General features: G+C 38.2%; 1 protein-coding gene across 3 annotated transcripts in view; it reads right to left on the bottom strand.

Moving 5' to 3' along the window:
- ADAMTS3 (ADAM metallopeptidase with thrombospondin type 1 motif 3) overlaps positions 1 to 17,733 on the bottom strand; it is a 267,551-nt gene that overhangs the window by 26,299 nt on the left and 223,519 nt on the right. For all 3 annotated transcript variants that reach the window (XM_058722316.1, XM_058722317.1, XM_058722318.1), the window contains 9 exons: positions 15,785 to 15,941; positions 14,924 to 15,029; positions 14,378 to 14,521; positions 13,602 to 13,734; positions 11,466 to 11,579; positions 9,291 to 9,436; positions 7,999 to 8,174; positions 6,253 to 6,386; positions 4,320 to 4,443 (listed from right to left, as the gene is read on the bottom strand). In XM_058722316.1, coding sequence (XP_058578299.1) covers positions 4,320 to 4,443; positions 6,253 to 6,386; positions 7,999 to 8,174; positions 9,291 to 9,436; positions 11,466 to 11,579; positions 13,602 to 13,734; positions 14,378 to 14,521; positions 14,924 to 15,029; positions 15,785 to 15,941 — 1,234 coding nt within the window. The remainder of the gene's footprint in view (positions 1 to 4,319; positions 4,444 to 6,252; positions 6,387 to 7,998; positions 8,175 to 9,290; positions 9,437 to 11,465; positions 11,580 to 13,601; positions 13,735 to 14,377; positions 14,522 to 14,923; positions 15,030 to 15,784; positions 15,942 to 17,733) is intronic.

Raw genomic sequence — 17,733 nt, 5'->3', positions numbered from 1 at the left:
TGTTGAAGAGGGGCCAATTTTTGGTGAACTTGGTGGGTAAACTTCTTGAGATATTTTATCTGTCTATGTATTATTTTATTTTTTTTATTAAAAAAAATTTTTTTAACGTTTATTTATTTTTGAGACAGAGAGACACAGAGCACAAATGGGGGAGGGGCAGAGAGAGAGGGAGACACAGAATCCGAAGCAGGCTCCAGGCTCTGAGCCATCAGCCCAGAGCCCGACGCGGGGCTCGAACTCACGGACCGCGAGATCGTGACCTGAGCTGAAGTCGGATGCTTAGCCGACTGAGCCACCCAGGCGCCCCAAGTCTACGTATTATTAAAAGCCTAAGGGAAAGTATAGATAGCTAAACTTTTAATTTATGAAGTATCTTCATATTGAAAGCCTACTTCATTCTAAAGAAATTACAGAAGAAAGGGGTATCTGGGTGGCTCAGTCGGTTGAGCATCCACTCTTGGTTTCAGCTCAGGTCATGATCCCAGGATCTTGGGATTGAACCCCACGTCAGACTCTGCACTGACAGCACAGAACATGCTTAGAATTCTCTCTCTCTCCCTCTGCCCCTTTCCCCAACTCATACACTCTCTCTCTAAAATAATTATAAAAAGCTACTCACCTAATCAATGAGTAGCTTTCATTTTTCTTGTAATAGCCATTAATTTTAAAGCCTTAAGTTTTATCATGGGACAGTTTTATTTTATTTATTTATTTATTTATTTTTTAAATTTTTTTTTCAACGTTTTTTATTTATTTTTGGACAGAGAGAGACAGAGCATGAACGGGGGGGTGGGGGGGGGTGGGCAGAGAGAGAGGGAGGCACAGAATCGGAAACAGGCTCCAGGCTCCGAGCCATCAGCCCAGAGCCTGACGCCGGGCTCGAACTCACGGACCGCGAGATCGTGACCTGGCTGAAGTCGGACGCTTAACCGACTGCGCCACCCAGGCGCCCCTCATGGGACAGTTTTAAAATACATTTTTTAGATTTGACCAAACCATTTGGTTGGAAAATGTCTGTAAGTTATGTCATACATTGCCTTTACATGGACCTTAAACTCAATCTTCTACTCCAGAAATCATGAAATCAATAGGCTGAATGGATTGCCTTGAGCTATAAAATCATACATCAATCCTATTATTGTCAGTGTCATATAAAACAAATCTTAGTATTATCACATGTCCTAAAAATTATCTTAAGATGACTTAGAATTAAGATCTTAACTATAAATCAACAATAGGACAAATAGAAATCAAGATGTTGCATCTCATTTGCATCAAACAAATGAATATATGGAGATTATGCAACTAACACCTTATATTATGAAACATCCAATTTATATACTGCAGGATGAGTGACAGAAATTCAGTTATAAATTGTGTATTTATACAATCACGTATCATCAGGAAGAAATACGCTTGTCATTTCTTTTTTTTAAAATTTTTTTTTTTTCAACGTTTTTTATTTATTTTTGGGACAGAGAGAGACAGAGCATGAACGGGGGAGGGGCAGAGAGAGAGGGAGACACAGAATCGGAAACAGGCTCCAGGCTCCGAGCCATCAGCCCAGAGCCTGACGCGGGGCTCGAACTCACAGACCGCGAGATCGTGACCTGGCTGAAGTCGGACGCTTAACCGACTGCGCCACCCAGGCGCCCCAACGCTTGTCATTTCTATATGGGCAATAAATATCTACCTATGGATAGCTTTCCCCAACTTTTTCACAATATTGGTTACTGTCTTAACTCGATAGTATAGTCATTTTGGGGTTATGGTCTTCAGTACCTGAGCCTGGGTACATTCCAGTCTGTGAACTGTGCTGGGTTTGTCTGAGTATGCAATGGCCAGAAGTAACATGCTTAAGATGCTAAGGACAGCAAAACAGCTTGATGCCATTTATGGATGCCCATCTTTCTGCAGTTTGCTACAACTTACCCAGCACATTTTTAGCTTCTCTTGTTTCAGCAAGAGAAATATTACGAGCTCCTTTGGGTAAAGTGAAGGCGCCTCTTGTCTTCCCTTAAATAGAATGTTTTTAATTAGTAAAGGTTTCACGTTGACTCAACGTCTTGCTGTTTCACTAACCGTACTAGAAGCTATATAGTAATTTTATGTGTTGAAGTCAAAATGCATTTATAATAGTTAGCTAATGCCAATAAACAGTTAGTAGTCAATGAAAGTAAGACTACGTGTGAATAAGAAATGATAAAGGTGATTTGAAGTTGAATACTTGCAGATTTCATTTTCCAGCAACTTGAATTCTGTATGACACCTCTTGCTTAAATGTTTCCCTGTTGGAAAACGTTAGTCTATTGAGTGACTATGACAACATTAGTGCAAAGAAATGGATATTAGTTTATCTTTGAACAGTTTGAATCAGTATGACTGATGAAATCTTTTCTTCACCTCTTCTGACCTTGGTTCAGAAGGCAGTAGGTTTAGCGTAATTTTTGAGGTATCTAAAAAAACATATCACTGCCTCCTACTACACATAATACAGAATGGATGATTAATGGCAAAAACTTTTTCTTTACATTAGTTCACTCTGGAAATAAAAGAATATGAATGATTTTACACCAAAAAGAATAATGTAACTGCAATAGAGAAAGCAAAATTACTTCACAATAAGATGAAGAAAATTACATGTTATTCCACCAAAACCACAATAAATGCTATAGTTTTAATTCTGTTTCCCTTGTTAAAATAATGTAATCAGCCAGATATGGCAATATTTGTTTTTTAACCATTTAACCATTAAATTGTCATACCACACAGGAATATCAAAAACATTAGTAATGATGTTACTGATGTCGCTTTAGAATACAGTTCACCTAACTCTGCCCGCCCCAAATATATCAAAGACCATAACTGATATGTGTGCACTTGCCTTATGCTGCATAGTTGAGGTATAATGAGACTACAAAGAACTAAGAGAATTATTCCATTTGGATGAAGACTACCTTTCTAATACTTTCTTTACTTCTAAAAGGGAAAATGACTGCCATGACAATGTGCTCAGAGTAAACCAAATTTCTTATCTTTATTTTTGCTTTGTTTCATTTTGTTTTTATCATTCTGTTAGAGACTCTACCAACTGTAGAGGGATGATGTAAGAGAAGCTTCTCAAGGAAGCACTACATCAAATTTATCTTTAAATGCTGAATTCTCAGAAACATTTTCCCATAAATGCTTACTGAATAACTGAATAATATTTATTAGCAACTAAAAAGTTGGTCAGTAATAAATTTTTGTATCCAGATATTTTATGAAAATTCCAATGAATAATTATAAAACCACTCATAATTTTGCATATTATTTGTGCTTTTTTTTTCCATCTACTGAAATTTCACTGTACGCCTAAGCCCAGATCACTGACTCTGTAATAAACATTAAAGTTTATTTATTTTTGAGAGAGAGAGATTGGGAGGGGCAAAGAGAGAGAGAGAGGGAGACACAGAATCTGAAGCAGGCTCCAGGTTTTAAGCTGTCAGCACAGAGCCCGAAACTCAAAAACTGCAAGATCATGACCTAAGCCAAAGTCAGATGCTTAACTGACTGAGCCACCCAGGCACCCTTGTAATATAAAACATTTAGAATTATGTGAAATATGGACTCTAGATTCCTAGATTTATAAATGGGATAAATTTTTTCACTTTTAACATAAAAGCAGCAAAACTAATGAATATTTTTAAAGTTGTATTTAGAATTGTGTGTGTGTTTTTTTAACTTCCGATCAACAATTTATGTGAACAAAAAATTCAAAATAAGCATCAATTCTAGGGGTGCCTGGGTGGCTCAGTCAGTTGAGTGTCCGACTCATGATTTCAACTCAAGTCATGATCCCAGGTTCATGGGGTAGAGCCTTGTATTGGGCCCCACATTGGGCTCCAAGCTGAGAGTGGAGCCTGCTTAAGATTTTCTCTCTCTCCCTCTCTGTCTACCTCTGCCCCTCTCCCCCACTTATGCTCTCTCTCTCAAAAAAAAAAAATCAATTCTAACAATTAGGTCTTATAAAAAACATAAAACAAAACAAAACACATATTTTGGCTAACTACTATATTTGATATTGATTTTATTTCTTCATTATCTAAACTTAGTAGCCAATTTTTCATCATGGATGCTACGGAGTATGAATTTAATCCCAAGTGTTTGCTTTTCTTTTCTTTTCTTTTTTTTAGTTCCTTGAAACTTAATCTGAATAAAACTAAACCAGCAGCGAATGTTTTGTTATATTTATAGGGAAATGCTACATTCCTTAAAGAAATCTCAAAAAGTACAAATCCTAGAGAAGGATAGTAAATTCATGAGAGACCTCATCTTACCAAGTTTCCTGGGGGTTCTGGTAAAGGTCCCCTTTACGGTTCGACAATGAGAATTATCTCCTCCACAGACACCACACTTATCCTCAACCTTGTTAGAACCGATTTCTTTATCACAGCCCACTTTCTGGAAAGAGAAGATGTTAAGCATGGGTAGTTTTAATGTGCCAACTAAAGGTGAGAATCCTAGACAATGATGAAGCATTTGTTTCACTGGGACTCCACAGAGGTGGTCTGCACCAAGCCTTCACTCCAGCTCTCATTTCTAATGCCTCAATCTTTCAAAGAACTACTATGAAGTCAAATGACTTGTACTCTAGGTTAAATTCTACTCTAGGATCAATTCCCCCAGTCTAATGAAATATTTATCCCATTATACATAGTCATGACCATCAAACATTTACGAAGCACAGATATGGTAGCTGATGCTGAACAGACCAAAAGTAAAGATGGCGTTTATTCCCCTTGTTGCTTTCCTATTTGGAAAGATGAATAGCAAAACAGTGAGCTGTGCATTAGCATAAGCTTAACAAGCTGTTTAGGGATGTGAAACAAAACTTTATGAAGTGCTGGAGATTTTTATAGGACCCTATGGAAGGCATTTCAAGAATGCAGAGGGATTAAAATAGAGTCATGGAAGTTGCTCATGGAAAGTGGGTTCAAAGAGCAACACTTAAGCCATATTTAAACCAATGAGGGGTGCCTGGGTGGCTCAGCTGGTTGAGAGTCCGACTTCGGCTCAGCTCATGACCTCATGACTTGTGAGTTCGAGCCCTGCGTCGGGCTCTGTGCTGACAGCTCAGAGCCTGGAGCCTGCTTCGGATTCTGTATCCCTCTCGTTCTGCCCCTCCCTTGCTCATGCTCTGTCTCTCTCTCTCTCTCTCTCTCTCTCTCTCAAGAAATAAAAACAAAAAAACAAAAACAAAAAACAAAAACAAAAAACAACAACAAAAAAACAATGGAAGGTTAGTGCTATAGGATAGGGGAAGAAGAGCGAATGACTTGCAAAGCACAGGCTATGAAAGGCCTCGAATATCAGGCAGAGTTTACTTTTTCACATGAATTGAACAGGGAGCCACTGAAGGTTCTGAACCGGAGCAGGATCCTTCAGTGCAGGGTTATGTTATACGATATGCCACTGCACTCATAAATTTGGAGGGAAAATGGGCAGAGAAAATGATGACCACATGTTTGATGTACCAGATAATGTGGGAAGTGAAGGAGGGATAAAACTCAGATTCTACTTTTGGGGGAAATTTTATTTCAAATGTAAAGCATGTGCATACTTGAGATTCATAAATATATCAGCATAACTGAAGTGAAAAAGAGACAGACAGGAGTAACATGTTAAGAAGGATGATTTCATATCAATTCAACTTGTAAACATGAACAAAAAAGTCAAGTGCATTTTTTTTTTAAGAGTCCAAATAGGGCAAAAACCATTTTTACATCTTCACCACTTTGTTCTGATGTGGAATTCAGTGCTTAAACTTAGAATCAATTGGAAAGGGAGAGAAAGAATTTCCATTATTTTTTAAATAAAAGATAAAATACACTTAGCATTGTATTTTTGAAAAAGGCTCTGTATCATAAAGTAGATGCCTACCAGTGAAATACTCAAAGCAAAGGCATCGTTCATTCCCAAGTTGCTGTATTCCCAGCCTAGATACATCAGAATAACTTAGAAAAGGCATCTGGCTGGAAATTAGGAAAAATACGTTTAAATCTTGATGCTGCCAATGGCCAAATTTTGGTTTGAAAAGTGAAATTTCTCCCACATTTAGTTTAGGCCTCCTCAACTAGTCCTAGAATCTCATTTTAATGTGATTTTACAGATAAGAAAGGGTTAAAACCTTTTGAAAACACGCAGATGAAGGACCATAAAAGTAGAATTTCACGAAAACATATGAAGCTTCCGGGGAAGCAACTAACTCACCACACACTCTCCTCGAACACATATGCTGTATGGGTCTTTGTAAGAACAGTGTGTTCCGTCGTGAACCAGCTGCTTCATGTACACGACATCTCCAGTCTCTCTGGATTGACAGTAAAGGTGGCATCTTTTCTTGGCTACGTAAGATGGAAGATTAAATCAGCTATTTATATAAAACGACATATTTGAACACTACAGTTACTTTATTTTTAAAATATGAAGTTCCAACATGGTTTCCTGAAAACAAAATATTGTATACGTAAATAAAGAGTAGCAGAAAAGGATGCATATTTGGCATACAACGAATCTAAACTGTGAAACTTGTTTAAGTTTATTTTATTCACTTTGAGAGAGGGAGAGAGTGTGCACGTGCATGAGTGGGGGAGGTGCAAAGAGAGAGGGAGAGAGGGAATCCCAGGCAGGCTCTGCACTGTCAGCTCAGAGCTGAATGCAGGGATTGATCTCACGAACTGTGAGATCGTGACCTGAGCTGAAATCAAGAGTCTGATGCTCAACTGACTGAACCACCCAGGTGCCCCTAAACTGTGAAACGTTTGAGAGTGAACAGTGGTTGAAATAATAGTTACACAGAAACAACTGGGAGTGTCCCAGGCAAACCGGGTTGTACCAACAACCCTGAATTTTACCACAGCTCTTCAACAAACTTTAATTCAGAGAGAGGCAATTTACTTTTAGTGACACTTTGAGAACTAAAAGGGTTTCTCTTTTGTCTGGCCCAATGCCCTGGTATGGTCAACATCTCCTATAGGATCTCATTAATTTTAATATAACTTATGTGACTCATTTCATCGAAATAAAAAAGAATGCATCTTATTAATGCATTGCAACTCTGAATTCCTATGTAGATGCATCTTTCCCATAAAACAGCTTATAAACTGAACTTGGCAGTGTATTATATCACATGGTTATCATGTAACTATTTTTCTTTTATCCATCCAAAGATGAAGTATGGCAAGATGTTCGTTCCCATTTGAACATTATTTAACCAAAAATTCATGGTAAGAAGTAAACAATTAAAAGGAAATTAAAAAAAAAATTTAAGTTTATATATTTATTTTGAGAGAGAAAGAGAGAGAGAGAGAACAGAAGTGGGGAGGGGCAGAGAGAGAGAGGGAGAGAGAGAGTCCCAAGCAGGCTTCACACTACCAGTGCAGAGCCCAATGAGGGGCTCGATCCCACCACGGTGAGATCATGACCTGAGTCGACATCAAGAGCCAGACATTTAACTGACTGAGCCACCCAGATACCATGAAAGGGAGTTTCTAAGTTCATTTTCTCATAACTAGTATACAGTACAAAAGTAAAAGGTTATAAATTGGCTTTTGTTCTTAAGTAATGATCTATTTCTTGGTGCTCACTCACTTGTAAAAGAACTGTATTCTTTTTCTAGTTATTCAGCAAGAAAAGATCACACTAGTCCAGAGCATTTCCTCGTAGAGGCACTTCAGTCAAAGGAGGAAACTCAACATGTCTCCTAGGGGTTGCTTTCCACTGGTCTCTTCAGTAGCCATGGTGGGAATGCTCTTGGCCAGGAACTAGCTCGCAATTCTCACCTCTCTAGAGAAAGCCTTCCTCTTCAAAACCCAGCAGGACTTACCCCTATAAACACCAAGTTTTCTAAGTTACCAACCAGGTGCCAGGAGTCCAAGGGATTGGTGTGGACAAGGCCTAACCTCTGAAATTCCCATCCACACAGTGGGAAAGAGAGAGAAGGTCCACTCCACTCACAGTCAGGATGTTCGTAGGGCAGCCAGTGGTGCTTGGTGTTGTGGTATTCAAAGTGGGAGTTCCGCTGTTGGCACTGCTGTCCTCTGAAGTCCTCGAAGTGCTTCTGGCACTCTTCTGTATTACAAAGCTGGTACTCGAAGTTAACACCAGGACAGTCCTGACCGCCATTGATGGGCCTACAGAAAAAAGACAGCACTGGAAAATGCCCTTTGGCTCTGCTCCAGCAGTGGAAGCTCGCAGACTCAGTGCCTGAAGGCAGGAGGCCAGAGTTTCGGAGCTGTAGGCACAAAGTGAATGAACTCCTATTCCTGATTTCAGTCCCTTTCTGAAAACGCCATCCTCTCCCAGTACATGTGTGTGTCAGGTACAGGGAGGGAAGATGGGGACCAAAAACTTGACTTAAATCAGCTTTTCAAACAGTCTGTTTTGGATGTATGTGTATGGTGAAAGTATATAAAGAAATATAAAAACATATGTATCTATGGTCTGAGGGAAATAGATTTTCTGCCATGCATAAAACACATAGATATAACCCAAAGAAATCTGATCACAGCTGTAGGCCTTCGTTTTCTCATATGGCAAATGCAAAAAATAATTCCATCTTTCTTAGGGGAAAATGGAGAGGACTGAATAAGTCCACATATTTAATATACTTAGAAAGGAGCATGGCTCGTGGTGAACCTTAGCTGTTCTTACAATTTTTATTGTTTTGGTGACTTCCACTAATACTTCTGCCATCCCTTCTGTGAAGACAGGTATGCCACACTTGATCTTCTTTATAAAATGGTAAGTCCTAGACCAGAAAGAATGTCCTAAGGATCTGCTGAGCATGCAGGAAGGAAAGATCCAATATAGTTAGTTTGAGGGAGTGAATGGATAGCTCTTTCCCCAACAGCTCCTTGGTGTTCCTTCAAGGTCTTTCTGTTGCCCTGTTCAAATGTGTTGCTCTCCTAACCCCAGAGTGTGGGAGCCCCTGTCTGGAATTACTCCCCACGCTGACATGCTTCCTGCGGACAGCCTCAGTGCCCAGGCTCTCTCTGCCTCGCTCCTGAAGATTTCTAAAGAGCAACTGCTTCAAAAACCTCTAATCTTCACTCCAGCCTTTCATCTTCACTATTGACTACTCTTCACAAGATTGATGAATAGAGATTTTCCCAAAACAGACACTTAAACCCTTGGTTTTCATGTTGTGTACTTCACATGTATTTCATGAAAGAAATATTAACGACACAATATGGAAGCATTTTCTGGTGTAGCCAAAAACAACTCGAAATTACAGCAGTTATACTCACGCGGGATTGTTACACTGGCGTGTTCTGAAACGGACACCAGTTCCGCACGTCCGGGAACAGGAACCAAATTTGGTCCATGATCCCCAATTGCCATCTTGTTTTTGTTGATTGGCATTCTTCCACATGCAATGACCCTTATAGCACCACTTGGGAAAATGACAAAAGGCAATTATGAAAATCACGCATATGCTAAAGCTGAAGTTGTTATACAAGGGCCACCAGTTAAAGGCCTTCACTTCTTCCCCCGCCCACCAGGTAAAAATGCATTTATAAATGAACCCAGTGCAATTATATCAATAAGGTGCCCTATACAGGATAATTTAGGCTTGCATTTTTAAGTATAAAATGAAAAAATAACATTTACTCAGACAAGTTTTTAAATGGTACATTTACAGTGAGCATCAAACATAACCAGTAAGAATGATCTGAGGACCCAACTTGCATAGTGGGTACTATTCTACCCTTCATCCTTCGTTAGCTGTAATTTTAGGCTTTTTAAGGGTCATATGCACCCCTTTACAATAATAACAGAAAAATATATGCCTTAACTTTGGAATTAAATAACATATCTAAAGCATATATAGTATTCAAAACACTTACATATGTTTCAAACTTTTCATTCACAATGATTCTGAGAGATAGGTCATTTATTTTATCTTTACGTTTTAGATGAGGACTACCGCGGCCCAGGAAGGATCATGAGGAGGATAAGAACATCTGACCAAGAAATAATTAAGTGGGAACCACTGATCCTTGATACTATAGAGGTACCTCGCTTATAGTACCCAGCATATAGCAGGTGTTCAACCGGTATTCTTTTCCTTTCAACATTTTGACTTGCTTTTTTATCCTATATACAATGAAAATGTCTCTTAAAACTCAAATTTGGTTAAGTTTAAATATAACACAAATATATTTAGAGAAGTTGGATGTTCAGAGTTGATGTACAGGATATATTTTTCATAAAGCAAAAATGAATTAATTAATTATTGCTCTTGTTTTTTTAGTCAAAAGTCTGTAACACTGAATTTTTCCAAACATAATGTGTTTAGCATGGTACCTAACAAAGGTTAAACACCAATAATGGCAGATATTATTATTATTATTATTATTATTATTATTGTAATTCTCATAGCAAATATAGTTCATACATATTTGGACTACAGCTTAAAGGGCTTTAAAAGAACTGAAAGCTATGTAAATCTTCCTTGCCAGCTTTTGGTCCTGTCTACAATATCTTATTTCCAAACTAGTCAAGGCTCTTCAGTTTGAGTTCTTAACATGCCTTTGTTTTGGGTTTGGTGATCTTTCCCCTTATGAGTAGCGTAGCTTGGCCCCTGGCCAGTTTCTGAGCATTCGACCTTGACTACACAATGTGAGATTTAAAACCTCTGGGCATCTTTCCCCAAGGAACAAGGCCAAATCTTCTGTATAAATTCACATGACTTTATTTCTGGACAACTTTCACAAGGAGTGAGACGCCAGCAAGTAAATAAAATCCCATTAGCAGGGTCACAGATATTCTGCTGAGCTGCTGTCTCCTATTCTATCAGCAGTGGCTGAAGAGCGGTCTCAAAGATGTCTGATTCTATTCCTTGAAATTCGTAAATGTTACCTTATTTGGTAAATGGTCTTTGCAGATGTGATTTGGTTAAGGATTCTGAGATAGAGAGATTATCCTGGGTTATTCAGGTGGGCCCTAAATGCTAGCACAGTACATGTACCCTTATAAGACAGGGGCAGAAGGAAATTTGCACACAGAAGAGAAGGAGATGATGTGGCCATGGAAGCAGAGATTGAAATGGTGCAGCCACAAGTCAAGGAATGCAGGTGGCCACCAGAAGCGGGAAGATGTGAGAACAGATCCTCCTCTAGAGCCTCTGGAGAGAGTACGGTCCTGTCCACACATTGATTTTTGCCCAATGAAATAGATTTTGGACTTCTGGCTTCTAGAACTATTAGAAAATAACATTTCTGTTGTTTTTAGCACCCAAGTTTGGGGTAATTTGTTATAACAGCCATAGGAAACAATGTTTGTACATGATCACAATGAAACCCTATACACCATGTCTTGCACAAAAAGGACTACAGCCATGGTCATAATTTTCTAGGTTTCTAAAGATGATTATTGTGAAACATATCTTAAGTCTTTATTGCATAAATAGATACACTCACTTTTCCAGCAGCACATTCAGTCCCATCAAGTGGGGGTCCTTTTTTTGTCTTACAAAAGTAGGGATTATCAGGATGGCTACACCACAGCTGTTTACATGGGTCAAATGTTCGGAACTGGAAGAGAGAGAATCAAGATCTCAGTGACCGACAGATGGCATGTCATACCAATGTATGTCCAACCATATCTTCTATACAGTTTGTTCATGTTTCTTGGATATTTTCATTTCAAATTAATAGTCATAGTTGTGGCATGTTAAGAAAAAAGTACTGCCTAAGAATTCCAAGGAAAGAATACTTTCATTCTGCTATTCTAAAATATTAATGATAAGCAATGATTTGTCTGGGATTCTCTGGTTCACTTTAACATTTCTGCGCACTATTTTTTTTATGGTTTTCAAATAGACAACACTGGAACTTTAAAGAATTTGTAAACATTATGACCATTTTAAATACAAAAACTTATTATGATCATTTTATAGCTCTCCTTAGCCCTGTAAGTATGAACTAGTCAGGTATAAACAATAAAAATACCCATCATAATGATCTGGCTCAAAGCAGAAAATATTTGTAAGGCTTGCTATATGAGATCAAGTTTTCTGAGTGTTACAAAATACCACAATATATTCATATAGTTTATAACGTACTTTCCACATATTTAATCCTGAAAACAATCCATGGCTGAGAATATGAGTTACGAGGTAAGGCTGTGGTTATGGTTATAAGTGAGAAAGTAACAGACCAGCATATTAGTATTCTTATTCCTGAGAATGTTTTATCTTCCTAAAACACGACATTACAATATCCAAATAGTTGTCTGTGCTCTTTACTTATCTGATCTCTTTGTAACTGGAAACATCTTACCATTCTCTAGATTAAAAAAAAAAAAAAATCAAAACACCAGTTTATCTACATATTCATTGCTTATACCACTAATTACCCACACATAGCCTTATGGTCATAGTCTTTTTTTGTTGTTGTTTTTAAATTAGCACTCATTTTGGACCTGGGTTCTTGTTGTTGTTGTTGTTCTAATTCCTATTACTTAAATGCAGAAATTGTACTTTTCCATAATATTGAGCCAAACTTTAGAATTCTCAGCTCTAAAGCATTAATGTAAGTAGTAAGGGGCTGACAGTGTGCACCTTACAGACAGACCAAATGGCTGTAGATATCCCCACATGGAAGATTTCAAACAGAAGATCAACTTCTTTTCAGTGCCATGAAATATTTATTTTTCTTTCTCTAACACATAAAGCTTGCTCCAACATATAAAAAGCCCTTCCTTTCTCCCCTCCCCCTCCTTTTTTTAATAAACTACTAAAACGCATTATAGAAATTTAGTGAAACATACCTCTAATCTGCATAGCTACATGGAACACTGGCTTTACTGAACTCCATTTACTATGTGCCTGCATTGTGCTAAGGACTTTAATTATACTATCAAATTTAATCCTGGTGCCAAATTCCACGAGATAAATACTATCGTTATCCACATTTTACACCTGAGGAAACTAAGTCAGAGAATGACTAAAGTTCTCAAAGTTATATATCTAGTGAGATCCAGATTCTGACAACCCACCTCATCTGGGTATGAAACCCACACTCGTTACCTTCACACTATTCATACTATACCACATGACTGTCATGTGAGAGAGAATACACGAGCACAACTCTTCCATCTGGTCAGAGCGGTATGAAATTCTGGCCAACAAACTAATGAAAAGCAACCTATCAAAGGCTTAGAAGTCATTTCTGAAGGTCACAAAAACCAAGGGAGAAATAGAGCATAAAGTTTCATGGCCTGACAATCTTAGTTTCAATGTCTGGCTCCCCTATTGACCAGATGCGTGATTTAAGCAAATTGTTAAATCTCTCTCAAGTCTTGGCTTTTTCATCTGTAAAATAAAACTGGTTGCCAGTTCCCAGACTCCCATCTAGTCTGTCACAAGGATTAAATAATAATTCACAAGGATTAAATAATATAGTACTTAGCTTCAGCACGTAGTGACACAGCAAACACACAATCATTGATAGATAACCTTATACTTGCACCAGTGAGTCTGTGAAGCTCACCAAACAGGAGCCACGCAAATAGATTTCAAGATGCAAAATCTCAATGGACTTTGAGTAACATACCGCAGTGCACATTTTATAACCAACCCCAAAGTCAAAACGACATTGTTCATCCATAGAGTAATTGATTCCAGGAAGTTCTGGGAGTTTGGGCCAATCATGTTCAAAAGGGTCATCAAGGAGACAGTCATAGGAACTGTAGAAAGGAAAATATTTCAATTAGTAAAGTGTTCATTTTTTTTTTATCACATCCTAATGAAAAAGTATTCTTAGGTTACATACTCTAGAATTCCATCACATCATATAGCAAGATCACAAAGGCATACGTTTTAAGGTTTTGGGTTTAAGTTCCACTTAGAAAAAGACCCATCATCCTTATTCATCCCAGAAATAATAAGCCAGGCATGACTCAGGAAGACAGTAGAATTTTGACAGCCTTATACATGTCTCCAGCTGAGTCCCCACATGGTGTGGTGGTACAGATCCTGGCACTGATGCTATATCAGCATCATAGTGACACATTATGCAGGCCTCACATGGCCATCCTCTCCCTGTCCTCAACTCAAGTTTGACCGTAAGTCAAAGATGCTATAAGGAATTTACTAAACGGAAACCACAGTTAAAAATTCACTTAAATTCTACGCTTATGATTTAAAATATTGTGATTACATTATGGCATCATTGTGCCAAAAGCTCTGAGTCATAAGAAAATGTTTATTATGAGCAACAGCTTTCATTCACTGGGAGTTTGGTTATGACCAAGGTCCTAAAAGTCAGCTTCATGTCTGTGTTATGCCGTGACGTAAATGCTCTCTCACGACATGCAGAAGGGGACATACTGGATGTATCTCTTCAGTTCTTGGCCACTGCACCGGGACCAGTGGTAACGATGAAATGCTGCTTGCACCAAGGGGGCCATGACACTCCCCATAGCAGTCTCATCACCACACCTGTTGCCTTGGCCGTCATGCTCCATTCCCAGCCTAGAACAAAAGGGAGACCTCCCTGGTAAGAATCAGAGGGGCCATTGGTTTTGCTTGATTTCACTCTTGAAAGTCATTCGAGGGAAATACACATTCTAGAAATTAACGTGGGTTTTGTGGAAAAGTCAAAGAAACTGCAAAATAGAGAACCATCTGACAGAAATGTCTCTCTTATTCTATAGCTATGTAAAGCACAGGGGTATCTCTGCAAGCCAGAGCCACTTACTTAGTTTCAGTACATGACCGCTTCCCTCTTTTGAGCTCCTCACACTTGGCAAGGAATGAGAGTTGCAGGCTGGCATGTACTCGGCCCAAAGTGTGAACAATACTGAGAGAAGCAGGAAAGAAAAGACTTTTTTTTTTTTTTTTTTTTTTGCTTTATAGCCGTCAACAGTGACTTACACATGGCCAGTCTCATGGGCTACTACAAAAGCAGATGAAAAACCATCCTCATGATTCAGGGTACAACTTCTCACTGGATGACACATGCCGGTGACTGGAGCATATCCTGTAGAGAATAACAATTACTTTTATTTTCATTTTATGAGAAAACCCATTAAACACTACTACTGGACCTTCGCCTAGAAAAAAAAAAAAAAGGCTTTTCAGGAAACAGAGGCAGTATTATTTCACTGCTAGTGTTGTGCCACGTTCTCTTGGGAAAGCCACACACAGGTAACGGTCTCTAAAAAGATTCATTGGGTCTGCGTTTTCTCCTTTCCTAAGGGAAGGAACTGCCTGGAGTTACCATTCTGTTCCTCCCACCAACAAAGCCCTGTCTTTCTGTTTTAGTGAATGGTCCTTCCCATGATGGTACTGATGAAGGGAGCCAGAAATTCCATCAACGTTGAAAAGAAACTCATCAGTCTACTTTTTTTCCAAAGTCCACATCAGAATTTATTAGATAAATGTAAGCTGACTTTGGAAGAAAGTTCCTTGGCAGCAATCATTTCTCATGGTATCTCTTTTCCCTTTCCAAAGAGTTAGTGGAAATCACACTGCATTTTACAGCGTCCCCTCCATATCCCGAATGCATAATCATTATTTTAAAGGCAAGTATAATTTATTATAGCATTTAAGTGGCATTTAACATTGTGAATTCCACAGAAGTCACTGGAAGCAATAGAAAGAAAGTGTATGCTTGGCTGATGCATGATGGAAAGTGATGGTAGGGATTGGAACATTTGAACGGATTCTTTGATTTAGGATTATTTTTGAAAAGTCATGCCCTTAAGTTTTTCTTCTGCATATTAATAGAAATACCTTGCATTCCAGCAGGTCCAAAGTCTTGCCTGGTTAAGAAAATTGCATGATCATGGTGTTCAGAGTGGTTGGGATCAGATTTTTGTTGTTGGCAAGCCCAGCGACACACGTTCTCCAAGCTTCTGGATGGGTTTCCCCTTTCTATTAGGCTGATGGACTAAGAGGAAACAGTGTGTTGAAGAAGTGCACAAAACTTTCCCAAAGTCTTCCTATCATAACTTTCTCTGAAGTCAACATTTGGGAGTGCAATATTTAAGGATGTTCAATAACATTATCTAGTGCCTATGTATATATCTTTTATTTGGGAATTCTAAATGCCCGTGAAGGATATCTTAAAGATGATTAGTGTTACCTGTGTGAAAGGTGACTGACACTTTTATGGGAACATGTAATGCTGACATTTGCTATCATGGGGCAACTCAATATTAATCGTTGGGGTAAGAATTTTAGTGGTCTATTACTTAATTCAGCTCAGATTTCTTAGTTTTATAGATATTAAGAACAACAACAAAAAAAGGGTTAAAGATCCTGGCATGAGACTTTTATCCAGAGCTGTTAAACAGTCTTTCATTAACTTTTTTATTTTTATTTTTATTGGTCCAGAACTGATCAACATATGTGAAGAACACAGGTTCTTCAATGAGCTGGCAAAGCTGGTTAAACCTTCATTTTGGGAAGAGGTCAAATTATATAAATCTTACACTGAAAAAAGCAACAACACTTTTCTTAACCTCACAGCAATGAAGAGGGATGTACTCTTATCTCGCAGTTCCAAGAGATGGACTGACATTGCTTGGAACATTGCTACCACCATAGTATGATCAGGAGTTAAAAGCTCAGAAGGAAAAGGGCCCATCCTTCAAGAACCAAGTATCCATACTTTCCAGAGTAGTTCTGATGGACTAAGAAATTGAATTTGGAACCCAAATTAGTCCTTAGTTGGCCAACAAGCTAAGAGTTTTGTTACATTTCAGCAAATGTTATTATCCATGTTTACATTCTGAATAAAATTAGCTTGGTTTATTATATGCTGATCACATACTTCTCCACGTAAATCCTATAACAACCAATCGAAGGCTGTTAACATCTCCAGCTGGAATTGACTTGTATTCAGTGTTAGTGACACAAAGTAGGTCAGGTTTATGGAATAAAGTAAATATCAGTGACACCCTCTCATCAGAAAATGATAAGTGGGTGTTAAATACATAATGAAATACAAACACATGGATTTTTCCTGTTTGTTAAATGCATAATTTCATTAGTATTTCATAATCAGGAAGATTAAGTATGGGAGTGGGAATGTGATTTTAAAACATCAAGAAAAGTGCCAAGTCAGTGCCTTTCTCAGAGGGAGAAACTATGGTCATCCATTTCATTACTTCCAAGCACAGGCACATCTACTGCCATTTTAAAGCCAGCTGAAGTTAGTTATATTACATGAAATTCCTACTGTGTACATTTTGACCTAATTTTTTGTTTGCAAAAGGATTAAAGCTCTTCTAAATGCATATCCACTGTATACTTCACTTTCCTAAGTGGAAAATATACATATAAAATAATTGTTTTTAACAAATCATGAAAGGGCAAGGATCTTTGCTATTTTTCTTCACTGATACATTCAAGGCACCTAGAAACAAGCATCTGACACATAGTAGGCACTCAGTATAGATGTTTTGAATGAATAAGTGAATCACAAATTTGATGATAATAGTAGACTAAAGAAATTCTCTTTTCTGACAATGGTATCCATTTTTTTCACTCATACAGCCATGCCTAAAGTCAAAATATCTGAATCCATTAGTCACATGAACAAAGCAAATGGCATCAGTACAAAAATCATTATCTGCTCAGATTGGGAGATGTGTACTCATTGTGGTGGTTTCTCTTCCTCAGTCTATGTGAGACATCAGTGCCACATGTTAGCTATAGCTTCAAAAATTTAAGCTTCT

This window comes from Neofelis nebulosa, chromosome 3, assembly GCF_028018385.1.
Source record: "Neofelis nebulosa isolate mNeoNeb1 chromosome 3, mNeoNeb1.pri, whole genome shotgun sequence".
Lineage (NCBI taxonomy): Eukaryota > Metazoa > Chordata > Mammalia > Carnivora > Felidae > Neofelis > Neofelis nebulosa.
Note: the sequence above shows the minus strand (reverse complement) of the source record. Positions and strands in the feature narration are given on the sequence as shown.